Source organism: Pyxicephalus adspersus, chromosome 9, assembly GCF_032062135.1.
Source record: "Pyxicephalus adspersus chromosome 9, UCB_Pads_2.0, whole genome shotgun sequence".
In the NCBI taxonomy this organism is placed as follows: domain Eukaryota; kingdom Metazoa; phylum Chordata; class Amphibia; order Anura; family Pyxicephalidae; genus Pyxicephalus; species Pyxicephalus adspersus.
This window is the reverse complement of record NC_092866.1, coordinates 7,464,067-7,482,905: the sequence shown is the minus strand read 5'-3', so window position 1 is coordinate 7,482,905 and position 18,839 is coordinate 7,464,067. Positions and strand designations below refer to the sequence as shown.

General features: G+C 40.2%; 1 protein-coding gene across 1 annotated transcript in view; it reads left to right on the top strand.

Moving 5' to 3' along the window:
- Positions 1-18,839, top strand: part of LOC140338289 (neural-cadherin-like) — a 76,909-nt gene that overhangs the window by 41,047 nt on the left and 17,023 nt on the right. The window contains exons 16-21 of the mRNA XM_072422450.1: positions 341-484; positions 1,339-1,622; positions 2,232-3,843; positions 13,516-13,609; positions 15,217-15,401; positions 15,998-16,224. Of these exons, the coding sequence (XP_072278551.1) occupies positions 341-484; positions 1,339-1,622; positions 2,232-3,843; positions 13,516-13,609; positions 15,217-15,401; positions 15,998-16,224 (2,546 nt within the window). The remainder of the gene's footprint in view (positions 1-340; positions 485-1,338; positions 1,623-2,231; positions 3,844-13,515; positions 13,610-15,216; positions 15,402-15,997; positions 16,225-18,839) is intronic.

The following is an 18,839-nucleotide window of genomic DNA, read 5'->3' as shown; positions in this document are numbered from 1 at the left end:
GAAATTGCTGAGCTCCGAAGCTGTGCAAATTATCCCCCGGACTAAACGGCCTTATTGGGGCGATAGGCCGAAAAATAAAAAGCTTGTGACATCAGAAATCAATTATCTGTGTGTTATCTATTGAGAAGAATCGCTTTTGACGTCCGTCTCCCTCTTCAAGCGCGTTTGGGATAATGCGGCTGTGTAAATTGTTCTCTGCCCCCGGGGGCCTGTTCCCGTATCGTCTACATATTAGTTTTCATTTAACGCTCTGCCCGACAGGCAGAGAAATTGCAGCCGACAGAATTGGCTCACTCTGGGTTCTTTTTTTTTTTAATTTCGCTGCCTGTTGTCTCCGCAGATACGGCCTATGTGCGCATTTTTATCAGCGATGTCAACGACAACCCACCCTCCTTTGCGCAGAGCGCCTACTACGTGAGTGTGGATGAGGATCAGGATGTGGGCACCGTGGTGGCAACTGTGAGCGCCAGTGACCCAGATGAAGGTAACGTGATAGTAAAAGATAAAGGTTGAACAAATGTCCAAAGTGCAAAGGTATTTTGTGTTGGGATTGGGTGTGCCATTGCTGTCCACCTTCTGAAATGTTAATTGACTGGTTGGATCTGACAACTTTGTCCTTTAAAGCCCATTTCTGAAAAATGATTTCCCCCCTCCCATCAATTTACATTGATGTGTCCTATTATAATCTCCATATGCCATATATCTCTTGTTGGCATCTTCTTTAGGAGTGGAAATCTCTTATCCTGGCCTGAATGGACCCTTCCACTGGACAGCCAAATGGGCTTGCCATGCCCTATGCCATACAGGAAACAACATGGGCATGTGCACAAGGTCCCTTTCACTGGAACCTCCAGGTCTCAAATCCTGGCAGGTTATGTGACATAAAGGGCATCCACCCAACTTTACCCATTTTTTAAATCTGATTCAATTAGAAAATGTACAAACCATTGGTAAATGTTGGCATAATTATTTGCCAAAAGAATTAATTGTTGGTAAAAGTTGGGCGAATCTTGGGCAAAACATTTATTAAAAGACCCCCGTGGATTTACGTAACCTAAAGAGGCTTTTAGGTTGTTTTTTTAACCAATAATTAGAGGATGAAGGGTAGTCGGGGAAAATATTCTGAAATCAGCTTTAGAATATAAAGTCAGACACTTTTTCCTGTTTGCTTTACTGTTTTTTTTTTTTCTGGACCTCGATAAACACCAACATAAGAGGTCTTACATTTTAAAGATGTCCCGCTTTTTAGGAACCAACCAGAATGCATTTTGTACTGACCTAACTGCAGAATTAGTGAATACTTACTAAATGCATGAGCTAAAAAACCTTCTTTTTCAGGTATGAATGCAAACATTCGATATCAGATTACATCAGGGAACATCGGAGGAGTGTTGGATGTCAACCCAGAGACAGGCGCCATTTTAATTGTGCATCCCCTGGATTATGAGGAGGTGAAGGTCTATGTGCTCACCTTGTTGGCATCCGATGGCAAATGGGAGGATTACGCCACTGTGACCATCAGTGTGTTGAACAAAAATGATGAAGCCCCGGTGTTTTCATTGAATGAGTATCGAGGAAGTGTCACAGAGGGACTGGTTGACTTGCCAGTGTTTGTGCTGCAGGTAAGAATATTTTTTAATATGTATTGATGTTATTTATTGCTCTGGGTTCATAATCCTTCCAGTTCTTGTTTATTAAGGGGCTAGACCACCTCAAACTATAACTCTGCTGAAGAAGTTTCTAGACTGATGTATATTTCCCATGCTTGCAGAAACCCCAACCCTCACCTTGAGTAAACTTGATTTTCTCCTCCTCAACTCTTCTTCATCCTCAACAAGTTTTCTCCACTTTATGCCACCCATTGTTGTCCAATCCATTCATCCACTTTATGCCACCCATATCTGATGGATTCTCCCAAGACATACATGGAAAACCCACAAAAGGCTAGGTGTTGCCATAGTTTACTTTAAAGCAAAGATGTTTTCTGTAGGTGGCTCTACAATTACATCTAAACTTACTTTAAGTTGAAGTTTTTTCAAAAAGTTTTGGACAACCATCTGGTAAGAAGTGGGTATGCTCGAGAATATCCCAAAATTGTAAGGGTATATTTCTAATTCAGTGAATGTGAGTTTACCAAAAAGTCATTAGTGGTGAGACAATAACTCTTACCTAAAACAAAGACACTTGGAAGATTCACCTACAATGAATAATGAATATTTCTCACCATCTAGGTTTCTGCTAACGATCCAGACCAAAATGAACAGGGAGGTTTGAAGTATTCCCTACATGGAAGTGGCGCTGAAACGGTGTTCACAATCACGGAAAAGACTGGTCAGATCTTTGCCTTGCAGACACTGGACCGTGAAGAACATGCAGTATGGAGATTTGTAGTGCTGGCCACAGATGACGATGGTGATGGTCTCACAGGATTCACTGATGTAATCATCTATGTAAAGGATATCAATGACAATGCTCCACAGTTCCTCTGTACTTTTAACATTTGTAATGCCAGCGTGATAGAACATTCGCCACCAAGCACTTCAGTCATGGAGATGGCAGCTATAGATCTGGATGACAAAAATGAAGGACAGAATGCCGTATTGACTTACTCCATAGTACCCAGTTCAGGGGAATTATCAAGTCAAAAGATGTTTACAATAAATCATGAGACTGGAACGATATATACAGCTGTTGGGGACCTTGATAGAGAAAAGAATGACACCTATTTGATTTTGGTAGAAGTTAAAGATGGTGGTGGACTGTCAACCACAGGTACAGCAACAGTCACGCTAGTGGACATTAATGATCATGCCCCAAGATTTACTCAAGATGTTTGGACTGCGGCTATTCTGGAAACCAGTGAAATAAACTCTAAAGTCCTTCAGGTTTCTGCAGTAGATGAGGATGTCGGGGAAAATGCGTTTCTGACTTTCAGTATCATTAACGGAGATCCCGATCAAAAATTCTCCATTGAAAATAGTAGAAAGAACCACCTGGCGGAAATAAAATTGAAAAAGAAACTGGATTACGAGAACCCTCATGAACGTTGGTTTAATCTTACCATCAAAGTAGAAGATTTGGAGTTCTCCACCACTTCCCATTGTCTGATAGAATTACAGGATTATAATGACCACCCTCCCATTTTTAGTCCATCGTTGCTTCACGTGCCACCTTTTTTGGAAAATATAACTGTAGGAACCATTATAACCCAAGTGACAGCTACAGATGCGGATTCCAGTGAAAATGGACAGATATCTTACAATATTCAACCAAACTCAGATGTTCTTGAAGAATTTTACATTGATCAAAATGGTTCTTTGATAGTGGCTAAATCTCTGGACCGAGAAATAATTTCCCAGTATGCTTTGGTCATCTTAGCCATTGATCAAGGTTCTCCGCCACAGACTGGAACAGCAACTGTGTATCTCACCCTTCTAGATGTCAATGACAATGGTCCAAAGTTTAATGGCTTGTACATGCCGATGGTTTGGGAAAATTCAGCCTGGCCACAGACTATACGTATGGACGAGAGCTCTTATTTGTTGTACGTCATAGACGCAGACACTCCAGAAAATGGGCCGCCCTTTCGGTTTTCTCTTCCAAGTGACCTCCAAAATTCCTCTAATTTCCTTCTGGTTGACCATGGTAATAACACAGCCTCAATCCAAACTCAGAGGATCTTTGACCGGGAACTAGAAAAAGAGTTTCACCTTCCCGTGATCATAACCGATAGCGGTAACCCACCGATGAGTGCCACAAATACATTGACAATAACCATTGGAGATGAGAATGATAATGGGCACAAAGAAGGTCACAAGGAGGTTTTTGCCTATATTCATGGAGGTAAGATGGAGTCATTGACATTCAATGTTTAGGTTTTTACTAATGGCACCCAACATGAGAACTTGCGTGGTCAGCAATGCTGTCATTCAGCTTGATGTTGTAAACATAATGGGTTCACATTAGTGTTTTTACATAGTGCTGGTATTAATATGCTTCTACTCCTGCAAATAGAGGTTCATACCTGCTATTCTGGACATACAAATGTAAGCCTTGGCTGTCCAGTAAGATTGCCTCAGTGGCAAGAAGGGGCACTGAACTTCGGACATTGTCAGGGTTTACCTATGGGTTCATGGAAAGCCAGTCATTTTATATAAAATTAGATAAGTAGGAGGTGCACAGAAGAAGCTTTTCTAGTTAATAGCAAACATTGTGTGTTTGTTGGGTCCCAAAATGGCTCACAGGTTCACTTTACCAGGGGATTTTTTTCCCCAGTTGAAGCAAGTTGAATAAGGCTTTATTATGTTTTTTTTTGCCTTCCTCTGTATCAACTATGTCTATAGGGTTTTATCTGGGATATGTTTATTTCCCTAGTGGTTAAACTTGATGGGCTTTTTTCAACCTATCTATGTAAAAGGAAAGGAGATAACCATAGATCTCTGCATTTGATACTGCTATAGTCACTGAGGTCACATGATTTATTTAAGCTCTCGAAGACTGGAGAGGATAGACTATCATGGGAGAACCTGGGTGAGCAAACCTTGAATGGATCTGGTCCAGGAGTGAAAATAAACTGCAAATTATTTTAGAAATTCATTCCAGGTTTGCTGGATCACCCAAGTTTTTCTATGATAGTTTATCTTCTCCAGTCTTAAGGAGTTTTTATAAATCAGGCCCAGTGTACGTAATTGTGATGAGCTCAGGCGGTTTACCACTAATGATTTAAGGCCAAACTCCAACCACAATTTGGGTTCTAACCCTAAAGAAATATAAGTATTGTAACAGTCTCCATTCAAATTGGAAAGATTTCAAGGGAAGTGAGAGTAAATTCCTAACAGAGACACAGGTTGAGATAAAAACATTATGGGGGTTCTATGCTGGTCTGCCCAAAAAAATGCTTAGAATTGGGATGGAGGTAATACGTTTTAACATCCAGATTTAAACATAAGCTCTTGGAAGCCCGAGTCAAGGTCTCAAACCTTTTATTCACATTAAATTCTTATTCTCCCATGTGTTATAATTGCCCTATAATTGCATATAATACAAATTAAAAACTGAAAAGTGCAAAACACCCCAAAGTAAACGTTTACCTTCAATATATCAGGGCTTTATTGGTTCCCCATATCTATTAATTTGAGGGTAAGCCCCAAAACCAACATTAATGCCAATCCTCTTCTGGGGTTCTCAGTCACTCTCAATTGGGTAAATGAGATTCCGTGCGGTGCACCACCGATGTATCCCACATAGCCTATTTGAGCCTATGTGCAGCAGCAAAGAGAATAAAGAAATAGCAGCAGCTCCTGCTTCTCTTTAGCCATGCAGCATGATGTATTTTAATGGCATCCCCAGCACCCATTGTTAGGCTGTGCACAGTTGAAGAGGAGTTTAGAAGCTGATCCGTTCCTGACTCTATCCTGTGCTGCCATTGGCTGCTGGGACTTTTTAGCCTCTCTGCTCCAAGACACCAGTACCTGCTGTAGCATTTAGCTGGGCTTACTTACTGTTCTTGACTTTGCCTGTTTTAGACCCTGCGAGTTTATGCTGCCTGGACCAACCTTATTCCTGTGACCCCGACTCTGCTTGTGTTTGCTCCTGTGTACTTTGTCTGGTGAATGGATTATCTTTTATGACCTCTGGCTCTGTATTCTGGACTTGTCTGTTGGAATCTTTGTACTGCATTATCTGTGGGCTCCTGGTCCTCTGCCAGCTCTTCCCGAGGCACCATCCATTGTGCAATCAGTCTCCCAGGCGGGGGCTTGCTATAGGTGAAGAATGCGGTATTAGATTGGGGGACTGGTCTCCGGCGAGTACTGTTGCTGGACCGGGGCCTTACAGGGCTTGATTTATTAAAGTTCTCCAAGACTGCAGAAGATAGACTATCATAGGAGAACCTAACTTATCCAGCAAACCTGAAAAAGTACTGCTCCAGGATTAAAAACATTTGCCAATTATTAGCGAATTAAATTTAGGAAATTTTGCTGGATCACCCAGGTTATCCTCTGATAGTCTATTTTCTCCAGTCTGGGAGAGCTTTCATAAATCAGGCCCAATGAGTGCATCCATAATGTAATAATATATCTAAAAAGACAAAAAGAGAAAGTTGAGAGTGAACCTAATGAGGCTGCTTAGGGGCCAAAGGGGGCCTAACTTCATGGGATGCTGGTGACAACAGGAGGAAACCACATAGTAACACAGACAAGAAAAAAGCATAGTTCACTCCATTGTTTTTTACATATAAAAAAACACATTATAACAAATACCTTGATATACCCTTTTCTCTCAGTGGAATGGTTGCTTCTCCTTTGCTCACTACAGTGCTCTGTGTTGGCAGAGCTGAGTAACAGCCACACCCCTCTGCACTCAGACAGAAAGTATTGTGGGGGCAGCGAGGGGGTGTGTCTTATTAGGTCTTCTAGTGAGTGCTGATTGCTATTGATTGCTATTGACTCCCAGCACAACAGGAATGTACTGGCACTACTTTGTAAATGAACGTAGTAGTGCAAAGTCTATTTGACTTCAATTAGGGTTCCAACTCCTAAATGTTTGTGCAGCAAGTACTATATAATATAAAAAAAAAATTTCTTAAGCAAAAGCTGAGTTTACCTTTAACGCAGCCAATTTGTTTTAGGAATACTGCTATCCTTTAAGAATATTAAAAGGCCTGGAAATGAATGGAGCCCTGGAGTTCATTTCCTTCCAGATAAAAACATGACTGGTTTAATTTCCTATTCCATACACCATCCACCCACCCGGCAATTCAAATGATGTGTTTTTTTCCCCTTGCCTTTAAATCACATGAAATAATGCCTCGTTCTTCCTGTCGCTCTCCCATTGTTGCTCTGCTTGTCAGTAGAATGCCATTAATCCTTCGTTCCGCCTGGATTTTTGTGTCCCAAATGCATTATTTTGCATTTATTGGCATTCAAATGTTGCGGTCACCCTTTCGTTCATTCCTCTAATTTACTGAAAGCATTAATCTTGATGTTTTCGCTCCCTTGGAACGTCAGTCGCGTTCGATGGATCTACTTGCCCTAATGGTAGGAGAGCGCCGTAATGCTATTCAGCTTTGTACTCTACTATAGGCTGATTATACAGAATGCCATGCCGCCGGTGTGACAACGCACTTTACTTCTAAAATAAAGGTCAGTGCACAAACAAGGTGTTTGTCTCAAGATTTCAGCAGGAAAACGCAACAAAAGCTTTTAAAAAAAAGCTGAATGAATGCAGCAATTACATTTAAAGGGTGGGTCCTCCTGATGAACTGAATTTAGGCAATTCTGTAAAAGGAAAATTAAAAAGGTAATACTTCCCCTTAAAGTATTGAAAAAATTCATATGCCAACCCCTAGTAATAAATATACAGAGAGTTATACAGAGTTCACCTGTCATATCAATATTATAAATGCACTAGTTAACAAAAGATTAGCTTTGATAATCATCAGAAACCACAAACCTTTCTAAATTGGTTTTTGGAGCAGATTTCAGATCCATTTTCAGTTTTTCCCTAACACATACAGTTATGAGTACTATTATAGTTAACATTGTACGTGCATGTATTTTGTACTAAAACATAAGCACCATTGAAGTGAATGTTAATACATCTTCAGTGTGAAGTAAAATAAGGCACACTGTGCTATAGATCTACTGAACAGTGTCAGTCAGATACCATTGTTTCTTCTGAAACGCTTGGAGTATGATTTTCTTGTGTACTCTTTGTCTGGATTGTCGCGGTCCAGCATGCAGCAGTAGTCAGCCATCATACTTTCATTCCAGAAACCTTGGTAGCGATGCTCCATTAACTGAATGTTCTGGTGAAAACGTTCTCCTTGCTCGTCACTCACTATACCAAGATTTTCTGGGAAGAATTCTAGATGTGAGTGCAAGAAATGTATTTTTAATGAGGACAACCCAGTTTCTGGTATGAATCAAGCAGATTCTGAAACTCCTTCCTTGTATGCAGGAGACTTATGGTTACCCAGGAAATTTTCACACAGCCACTTGAATGCATCCCAAGCTTCTAGCTCAGCTGCTGAGAGAGATTGTTTGAAAACACCATCCTGCAAAACAGACTTGATCTGTGGCTCTATAAATATTTCTTCCTTTATTTTTGCTTATGTTTGGAAACTTCTCAACAAAGTACTGAAAACCCATGGAGTGTTTACAAGGTTCTTCATCAAGCCTAACTTGATATGGTGAGGTGGCAGAAATATTTTATGCGGATCAACCCGAGGCAGAAACTTGACACTGATTGTTCCGAGCTTATAGGTTTCTCTTGGTAGCCAATCACACTTGACATAATGGTCTCCCGTTGATCGGCTGACCCACAGGCATAGGAAACAGCAATTTTTTGCGAATCCTCCTTGCATTCCCATCATCAAGCCAATGACCATTAGATCCCCACAGATGTTCCACTGGTGTGTTTTATACTGGATTTCTTCAAGTAGTAACTTCATGTTGTCATAGGACTCCTTTAAGGTAAAGGAATGGGCAATCGGTAAACTTGGTTTGGAATTACCATTATGCAGTAGTTTCAAGCTTCTTTTAGAGGAATCAATGAAGGACGCCATTGGGATGGAACTTGCTCTTGTGACAAACTGTTAAAGAGTGCATTTATATCATGACAGTAACACTCATTAGTGAAGAACGTCAAGTTATGATTTTGTTTTCTGTAGTGAGTTACAGTTACACCCTTTGCAAGCAAGTGCTTCTGTTTAAGCCTTGAAGCAAGAAGTTCTGCTTTGTCTTTGGAGAGATTTAGGTCACGAGCGAGATCATTTAGCTTTGCTTGTGTAAAGGTCTCTGGTTCTGAATCTTCATCGGCCAAGTAGTCAAGATCAGATGATTCGGGGTTGTAACTGGCTGCAACTTCAGCGCATTCCTCATCACCTTATACAGAAGCAAGTCCATTATGTTTTGGTACCGGAACTGGCAGTGAATCATCATGGGGAACAGGACCAATTGCAGAATCGAGGCTGGGATATACAATTTTGTGCTTCGTTTTACCTGAAAATCCACTTTTGTTGACGCAGCAAAAATAGCAGTCGATTAGATGGTCTAGCCGTTCTCTCCACACCATCGGGCTTGCAAATGGCATTGCTGCTTTACACTGATTTAGCCAGTCACGTAGTCCATTGGAACAACTGGTACAGATGACATGACGAGCCCAAGATTTATCCTGGTCACCAAGTGGACAGCCGAAATATAATTTGTACCTTTTTAAGTTCTGTGGTAATTTGACGACATTGTGCTTTCGTCGTGAATGAACCACACACTTAACAGAAACTGGATCATTTGGGCAATTTCTAGGCATGATGACAAATTAAATCAATCTGGTCTCTAACCTTAAAAAAAGATAACTGTGGTTAAATGTTGTAATATGTTAGCTGCATTACAAAAACTAGATGTGCTAGCAAAAAACTGAACACAGATTTGAAATCCACATCCAAAATACTACAAGGCGCACATATTATTATATCTAAAGAAAATGACATGTTTACCTGTGTTGTCTGTGTCCCATATAATGGAGAGAAGCAAAAAATCCATATGTTACATTAAAAACGCCTCGGGGTCAAACGCGTTTCGCCTTTTGGCTTCATCAGGGAATGTAGCGACAGATGATAATAAATGGGCAAGTGTCCGAAAAAGCCTGAAATAGCCCTCAATCCAAGGTTTCAGAGAAAACCCGAAGACAGCAGCTTTAGCAAGTTTAGCAAGGGTGGTCAAGGGTTAAATCTTCATGGGACGTGTCATTAAGACAGCTTACAGCAGTTCTGTAGGGGAAAATTAAGGTAAAAAATTTGGGCAACATTTGACATTTTGACAATTTTCAGCAAAGACCTTTGCCTGCAGGTCGGGTAGAGGTGTGCTGTAGAATCCTGGGGGCCACAGATCACATGACCAAATGAAAGGGCATCTAAGCCTTCAATTCAGTGAATCACCTACTAGGTTTTAATAATTTTGTAGAACACAAAAGTGAGTCAGTGTCCTCTTACACAGCAGAAAGTCCAGATTCTCTTGCTGAATTTGCAGCACAATAAAGAGAAGCAGTCAGCAATAAGAAGTAACTAAATCCCTACTCTTAAAATGGAAACCAATAAAATTGTCTGGTAGTCTGTCTTTGCCAGAAGATTATTTTACAAGTATGTTGGTATTTTCTTGTTTCTATACCACCAGGGGGACAGTGTATTGTATAGTCCTGGTACTTTTCTAACATGTGTAGAATTCACACAATATAGGTGAATGCCAGGATGGTGTCATTCCAGAAGGGATGGGCAAAAGATGGCCATTTGAAAGAGGAGAGGTAGAGGATGGCATCAGGAGAGACTTAGTGGTGGTGCAAAGTGCCCCTCATCGTTTGAGTATGGCAAGTGTGCCACCATCTGTAACAACAAAAGTTATTACAATAGCCACACGTGTCCTGAGAATAGCTATTTGTGCTGTTAGTTGAATTCTCTCCCTGTCAAAATGGAAATGTTAGCTCACAGTAAGGTGCTAATAGAGGCTTCCCTTGTCTGCTGAAGATCAGGGCCAATAATCTATAAAACTGGAAGAAGACAAAACTTTTATTATGAAGTCTTCTAGAAGCTGGGGTGGCCTAACAACCTTACACAGATCTGGCAAGGAGAGAATACAGGTAAATAATGAATAATACCTTGGTGAAGGAACCTAAGAGACTTGCATCTTCAATATCATAAAGTGGAAACCCTGACTCCCTAACGAAAAAAACATTCCAGCTGACCCTTTGCTTTGTAAAGCTGTAAAAATATACCTACAATGTGACCTGATTGTAAAAAAGCAATACATCAGGTCATCTCTCCTCCCCCAATTTGTGATTGGACAGTGAAGAAGTACCAATGATATGCCCCTCCCTCTTTTCATTCTGCTCTCTCTCAGCATGTGTACAATGCTGCCCCTCTCTAACCCAATCTGAGTGATAATGTAGAAGGAAAGACAGAATCCTGGAATCAAAACAAATTTAGGAATTTACATCATTTACATAAAGAAATGCATTTAATTACTTTTTTTAATGAATACATAATTATCCCCCCATTAATTGGTGTTTATTTCATATTTGCCTACCTTCAGCTCTAAGTAGGTTAATGAGATGTTAAACAAATAAGCTAATATATATCAGATCACTTCCAATTTTCGGCGTTCTCCAACAGCCGCGGATGGTTGGTGGCAGATTTAGCCGTAAGTGTCTACAGATGCTCATAGGAGTTAATTAGGGCCGTGTGTTGTCACAACTCACGTCTTGCTGCGTTCGCATGGTTGGCCACATTGGTAGTGAATTGTTATTATAATTATAATTTCTTAAATAGTGGTTTAGTTTGCCTGCTTTTATCATATTAGAACAATTTAGATTGGCTGGGTCTGTCACCATAGTTTCGTCAAAGATATGGCAATGTTTAGTACGAAAACAAAATAATTCAAATGTATCTAAAAAAAAAAAAATGTAATATATCACAGCTTACCAGTCCTTGGATGGGATAGCTAATATAATTTTCATTTTTCATAATATTTGCCTTTTTGTTCACCCTTGATTATCTCAATAATTTACTTTGTGTTCTAGGGTGGCAATGCTTACTCTACTATATCTTTAGAAAGCTGCGTTGTCACCCTGGGCCAGGAAGTATGTAAAGACTACAAAACATCTTCCTTTGCAGTTCTAACACCACCACCACTCTTCCCCAATATATTTTATTCTAATAAGACTTTATGGGTACACAGTAATGGAACAAATGGAACAAAATGCTATACTTAAGATACTAAAAGGGTGAACAAAATAAAAATTGTTCATATAATCTTTAAAGGCAATTACAGACCTGATCCGAGCAGTCCTGTGCAGCTCTCTGTGGCTGGCGCCTTGCCTGCCACTTTGACACCTGCACCATGGTGTTGACATTTGACAGCTGGTGGCAGTGAGCGGTACTGCTACCCATATTCATTCCCTACCATGTAGCACCTCCCAAGAGGTAGCGGTTCCCAGGCTTGAGGAAGCAGCAAACCCATTGTAACCTTACCACCAGTGTGAACAAGTATAAGTGATCAGCAGTCATTCCCAAACCGTGGTATTTTTTAGGTTGTGTCCCTTCACTTACTGTTTGGTCACAGATACAAGAAGCTACAGAGCTTTTCCAATGGGGATCCATAGAATCCAAGAAAAACATAAAAAAGGCTGTAACCCTATCTCACTCTATTGAGTTTGGCTAGAGATAGACTTTAATTGGTTTGAGTGTCATCGACAGATAAGTAATGGAAATGGAAGATGGTGTACAGTGGATGGGAATATAAAGGTAGCAGGTACCAAGAGTGAACTGGATGGTGCTGGATCTCAAGGCATGGTCATGTATATTTAAGGCTTGCTGGAATGGATGTAGTAGTATTTACAGTCGGAATGATAAGGTATGCTTGTACCCAGAAGGACTGACAGGTGGTGAAGAATTCAATTTATTTTTTATTTTGTAGGAAGGGCCAACATGTTTTAAGGGTTACAAGAAATCCTACTTCATCAGGGCCAATTTTTATTACACAGTGTTGAACTTTGTACAGTAGTTACCAGATTGGAGTTAGGAACATTAGAAAATATAACTTTTACTAGGTTACAAAGCAATAAGGAAGTCTTTCATCAGGGGGGCATTTTTGGCATTTTTTAGTATTGGAGGATTACCTAATTTGGGGGTGAGGGTATATTAGTAAGACTAGAGAAGTCTTTGAACAGTGGGCTGTGGGACCAATGAGGATAATAAGAGCTGAGTACCTAAGATGGAGACTTGAGATAAGTGGGTTCATTTTACAGTAACCCCCGGAACAGGGAGCGCAGGTGGATCTTCCATTGGAGAAACCTGATCCAACCAAAGCTAAGAAGAGAATCTTAAAACAGGAAGCCAATGAATAGAAATGTCTCCAATGGCACAACATAACCTGCTAGGGGTTATAAGCCTCCCCTGTGTTTACCTAAAACATTTTTTGGCTTTAGATACCCTTTATCTAACGGGCCTGATTTATTCATCAGTGAACCTGGGTGATCCAGCATACCTGGAATGGATATCTTAAAAATCATTTGCTATTTGTTAGCACATGTCTTCAATCCTGGACCACATCCACTCCAGGTTTTCTGGATCACCTAGGTTCACTGATGAAAATGTATACTCTCCAGCCTTGGAGAGCTTTAATAAATCAGGCCTAATGTATGAGTTGACTTGAAGAATAAAATGTATTTCAAGCCTAATTTGTTTTTGAGGTAGGGAAGGGTTAAAACCCATGTTGAATATTCTCTCTCTGTCCTGGAGACCACTGTGTATGCCATGTCTATAAAACCTATAGGGTTACTCAGGCCACAGAATGGCTTCCATGGGTCACACCCGGCTCCTGGGCCGTCAGCCGAACAGTCTTGATTTAAGAGGCTCTACAAAGCCCAGCGGTTGGTATTTATGGCGGTAATTATTCCAGGCTGTCTGCCGGCGGAGATGATTGAAAATGACCGTGTTGTGTATTTCTTGTCTCCTCTGTACAGCGATCCGTTCTCCGGTCGAGGTTGGCAAGGTCTTCGCTCCAGATGAAGATGATTGGGACAATAAAACCTTCACGGCGGTCTCGGAAATGCCTCCGTAAGCTCCACGCTGTAACTCAACGCTCGCTGACAAGTCAGGCGATGAGACTATTTCATTACACGTCGTCATCACCCTGATTGGCTTTTGGGGACATGTCAGTGTTTGAAACAATGCTGTATATTTCGCCAAGCAGCTGGGAAGGAGTCACTAAAGATTAATTAGCTTGTGACTTTTATGGAGGCCTCATATTTGTAGCCGAGATAATGAAAAGCGGAATAAACCGAATACTGTCTAAACAGTGCTAGGGAGCGTTCACAGGCAGGAAAGACAAAAACCTTCCAGGACTAAAAGTTTGGGGCTAGAGACACAATTGTGTCACCAAATATAGCGCCATCAATCCACATAGAAGACAATACAATATCTTTAAAAAACCCAAAGGAGTCTAAAAAAATCCCAAGCCCACCTAATTCACAGCTCAGGCAAAGGTTACCATTAATGAAAACGATAGCAACTGAAGGCTTTTTGTTCTGTAAAGTCCAACCTAGTCCTGCATCCTGAGCACCCGCATTGATGGGTGAGATTGCCCATCTCATTAAAGAATAACTGAAGTCAAAATGTGAGATATGCAATGTAGGAAATGCTTAGAAACAGTAACCTGGAAGACCTTTTTCCTCTTGAATAATAGAATGTTCTTTCTGATAGGTGAGGGTGCCTAAGCATTGCCGTACTTAAAACCTCATAGCTAAATATATGAGGATTGAGATTTGGTGATATCATTACTATGCTGTTCACTGTTTTCCTTGCTGGAGTCTCTGACATGAGGAAACAAAACCCTGCCTATAACAAAATGGTGGTCTCTAGATAGAAATACAGATCTGAACAAGGCTGTGTAAGTTAGTTAAGTCCAGGCAGTACTGGTCTTTTGCCCTGTGCTTGATTTTTTTTTATTTGGCAGAACTGTTAATGTTCAGTTCCTCTTTGAAGGGCCAATTTTACAGTTCAATGATTGGAAAGAGTGGGACCAATGTTGGATTTTTGTATGAAAGCTCAAGATTTGCATATCATTTTGTCCTCATATAATATCAGACATAGGGTATTTCATTATTACTGGTTGGACGCAATAAAATTGAGGTATAGGCTACTACAGAGTAGTCAACCTTTCACTAAAAGCAAGAGATTGGCATACATGTAGTCAACCTTTCAACAAAAGCAAGACATTGGTATCTCTTTAAAGTATATCTAAAGCCAAAACTTTTTTGGAATTAGTGTGGAAGGGTAAAACCCTTCTCACTTTTGTTTTTACTATGTCCCACCGGGTAGGCATTACTTTACCTATTGTCCCGGAGACAAAATAAGAGTTGAGAGTAAAGTTCTCCATGGTGAAGAAAGAGTTGTCACCAGAACAGGTGCCATCTTGCTCCTTGTTCCTGTTCTTGGGGACAGCTTTAAAGTTTTGAAATTCCTATAATTTTTGTTGTGACTTGGTGACCAGAACAAATAGGGTGAGTCTTCTCAGTGAGGACATCCATAAGTATTAGAAGCCCTTAAGGGACTAACCTTGCCCCACTATATCTAGTAAAGGTTTAAGCTATAAATTTACCTTAATATAAAGTTGTAGTTCTTCCGTTCCTTTGTGCATTCCTAATGTGTCCCAATTTATTTAGGCACTTCCTCTTGGACCCAAACACCGGGACTTTGACCATGTTGGGGAATACTGGCCCAGGAGTGTATAACCTGGAAGTAAAGGTGTCCGATGGAGTTTGGCCAGATGTCACAGCCACAGTGAGAATTCATGTGAAGGAAATCAAAAGTGACGCCATCTTCAACTCTGCCTCCCTGATAATAACAAGTATGTCATGATTGCAATAGTCTCAGCAACTTCTCTACCTCATCCTAGTCCCCTTCATGCTAAAACTCCAAGCAATTTTTTATAGGTTTGTCTAGTAAAATCAAGTGATATTGTTGGTTTTGGTGGTGGCGGAGTAAAACCTTGGGCGTATTTAATGATTGTTTTACCTTCACTGCTTTTCCTGAAGACCATTGCCAATGGCACCCAAAGTCATGCATAATCCAAAATTATGTACAATTACCTCTGCAACAACAAGAGCAAGCAACATCTTCCAAAAAGAAAACTCCTATCTACATCCTGTTGCATATCTGAGAAAGGATTAAACATTGGGAGGAAGTTCAGAGTTCCCTAAATAGGTAGCCAATGAGGTTCAAGGGTCAGCTTTAGTGTGGTCTCACAGACTACTGGATGGTAAAGGTTAAGGAATGGTGGTAGCAGATATATTATAAAAAAATAATGTTGCATGATGATAAACTTTCATTATTGTGGCCTTTATGATCCTTTCCATATTCCATTAATATTTTAAACATGAAGCTTGAACCACTCCATCTTCTCAATATGTAAATGGCTCTTCATTTTGTTTTGTTCCTACCTAGATACGACTGCAGAAGAGTTTATAACTAAAGATGAACATGGTGTAAGTAAAGAAGACCACCTGAGAAAAGCCCTGACAGAGGTGGTGGCTTCTCACCAGGATAATGTCCAGTTCTTTAACCTGTACAGCGAGGGGAGAGTGACGGAGCTCAGAATGGCTGTTCGGGACTCTTCATCTTACCAAAAAGAAGACAAGTTGCGGAATGTAATCATTAAATATAAGGAAAAGGTGGGTCCACTTTGGCTTTCAGGAATTAACATAAAACATTCTGGGTCACATGAGGGTGATATTGGTGGTCTGTTAAAGAGGGTAGACCTTCTTGGACACGATGACTACTTTGTGTTTTTTTTGTGCTGTTTTTTTTATATTATATCATTATATAGCATTTAAACCACTTGGCCATGACCTTCAGTTAACATATTTACTGGCCTTAGTGTGTATATTAACAGAAGAGAAAAGGAAGAGAAGAGAAAGAAAAGAGGAAGAGAGGAGAAGGAAAAGAGAGGCAGAAGAGAAGGAAAAGAGAAGAGGAAGAGAAAAGAATTAGAAAAGGAAGAAAAGATAAGAGAAGAGAAGGAAAAGAGAAGAGGAAGTGAAGATAATGACAGATGAAAAAAAGAGAAGGAAAAGAGAAAGGGAAGAGAATGAGAAGAGGAAGAGAAGAGGAGCGAAGAGGGGAGTAGAACTTCTGCAGGCAACTGTAAAAACAATAGGATCCATGTAGACCCTGGGGCACGTTTTGCATGTCCCTCAGGAGGGACCAGAAGAAGGAAGGAGGTCCCTTTTCCCTTATATTTATTTGTTAGTAAAACCTTATTTAGAATACTTTATTCAATTCTTGAGACCTCACTTACAGAAAGATATTCATAAGATGTAACATATCCAACAAAATGACAAATGACAACAAAAATGAAGACAGAGCGTATGGATAAAATATAGAAGAACTTACAGCCTACCAGTCCCAGTGCCTTTTAGAATGCGCTTTGAAGGTGGATCTTCCCAGAGGTGTAATGTGATGCCATATTTGAGTGTCAGGATCAGACTTTAAAGTTGAATTTGCTCAAAGGCAAAGGGAGCATCTTTGTTATACAGGAAGGAGGCACTTCCTTATATATATGCTTATATATATGTAAGGGTCACACATGATGGTCCACTTGATTCATTTGCCTTAATTTTATATGTTTCTAAATACTTGTCATGAATTTTTAATAAAAAATATAACAGCCTTAATTACCTTTTCCTTTATCTTTAATAAAATATAACTTTTATTGTGTAGTATTAACATGCTTTCAATACTATATCATAAGAGTTATGATTTATTATTTATTAATGGTTAGGTTTTATGCATTTCAATCCACAAGGGTTATGTAGGAGGATCAAAGTCAGCTGAACACTGACAAAGTGAACGTTCACTTATTCACCAAGAAAGACAAGAATAGTGCTTCCTATATGATGTTAACAATAATTTTCTTCATTTCGGGCATTGTAATACCATTTTTCAACATTGTAATACCGTACCTGCCATTTACCCAGGTTGAGAGCCTGCTTTAATTTTGATATTGGGTGGTGTTTTGGTGATCTATTGGTGACTTCAAATTTCATGGGTTACATAGTTGCACCTTAAAATGTCCACATTCTCAATGACTTTAGGCAAGTTGGGCATGATTAAAACTCTCCAGGACTGAATCTTGGTGGTCCATCAAACCTGAATGGATCTGGTCCAGGATTTAAACTAACTATCGGGTCCAGGATTTGCCAACTAACACCAGACAATTTTTTATGAAATCCAGATTTGTTGGTTCACCCAGGTTCTCCAATGATAGTCTATTTTCTACAGTCTTGGAGAGATTTAATAATCCTTGGGTAAATACCAGCTACCTGACCGTCTCTGGCTTACATCCTTTCTGAGTCACTGATCTTAAACAAGCATAGGTAGTCAAAAGTAGGTGATGATCAAGTTCAGATAATTCCATCTGTTTATGCTATGACATACAGAATGTTGTGTGCTTCCTACCTTGTGATGACAGTATGGTGATGGTTCTTTATTGTTCCAGCATGATGGGCCCCTATGCCCAAAGCCACCTCTATAAATATGATGGGTTTGGTGTGGAGGAGCTTGAGTGTCTTACACCTGAGACTTATGAATTCAAACCTACTGACCACATTTAGGATAAATTGGAACACCAACTGTGAGTTGGGTCTTTTCATCCAACATCAGTACCTATCCTTACCAATGGTCTTTGAGCACAAGTTCCTACAGACAAACTCTAAAATCTTCTGGAAAGCGTTACCAGAAGGGCAGAGGCTGTTATAGAAGAAGGAAGGACAATTTGATATTCATGCCCATGGTTTTAGAAACAAGCTTCTATAAGATTCATGGTCCAAGGTCCACAAACTCTGACCATATATTGTAACATCAGGGCTTTCATCAGAAGGTACTGAAGCCATCGGGTCGGCATTAGAACCATTGTTTTCAGAAGGATAGGTCAGCTACCATATCTCTTTTCTTCAGGCTCTCTTTAATTTTGAAGAGTGTATAATTTAATGCACTGGTGACTCCGGGAGAGCTAATGCTGGCTGATGGACCCAGTTTTCCTGAGTGTAAAGCGTCCTGATAAAATCAGACACGAGACATTATGATGGAATCGGTCAGGGCAGATGCAAAAGGCTCAATAAATGTGAAAGCCCTGCTTGTAGCATGAATTATGTATCGGAGGATACAGCTGTACACGGCAATACCATTTGTCCACTGACATAAAATCTATGCCTTCACTTTGATGGGTGCAATTGCTCTCGGCCTTCCTTTGCGAACGTTTACCGCATTGTTTTTTTTTTTTGTGTTG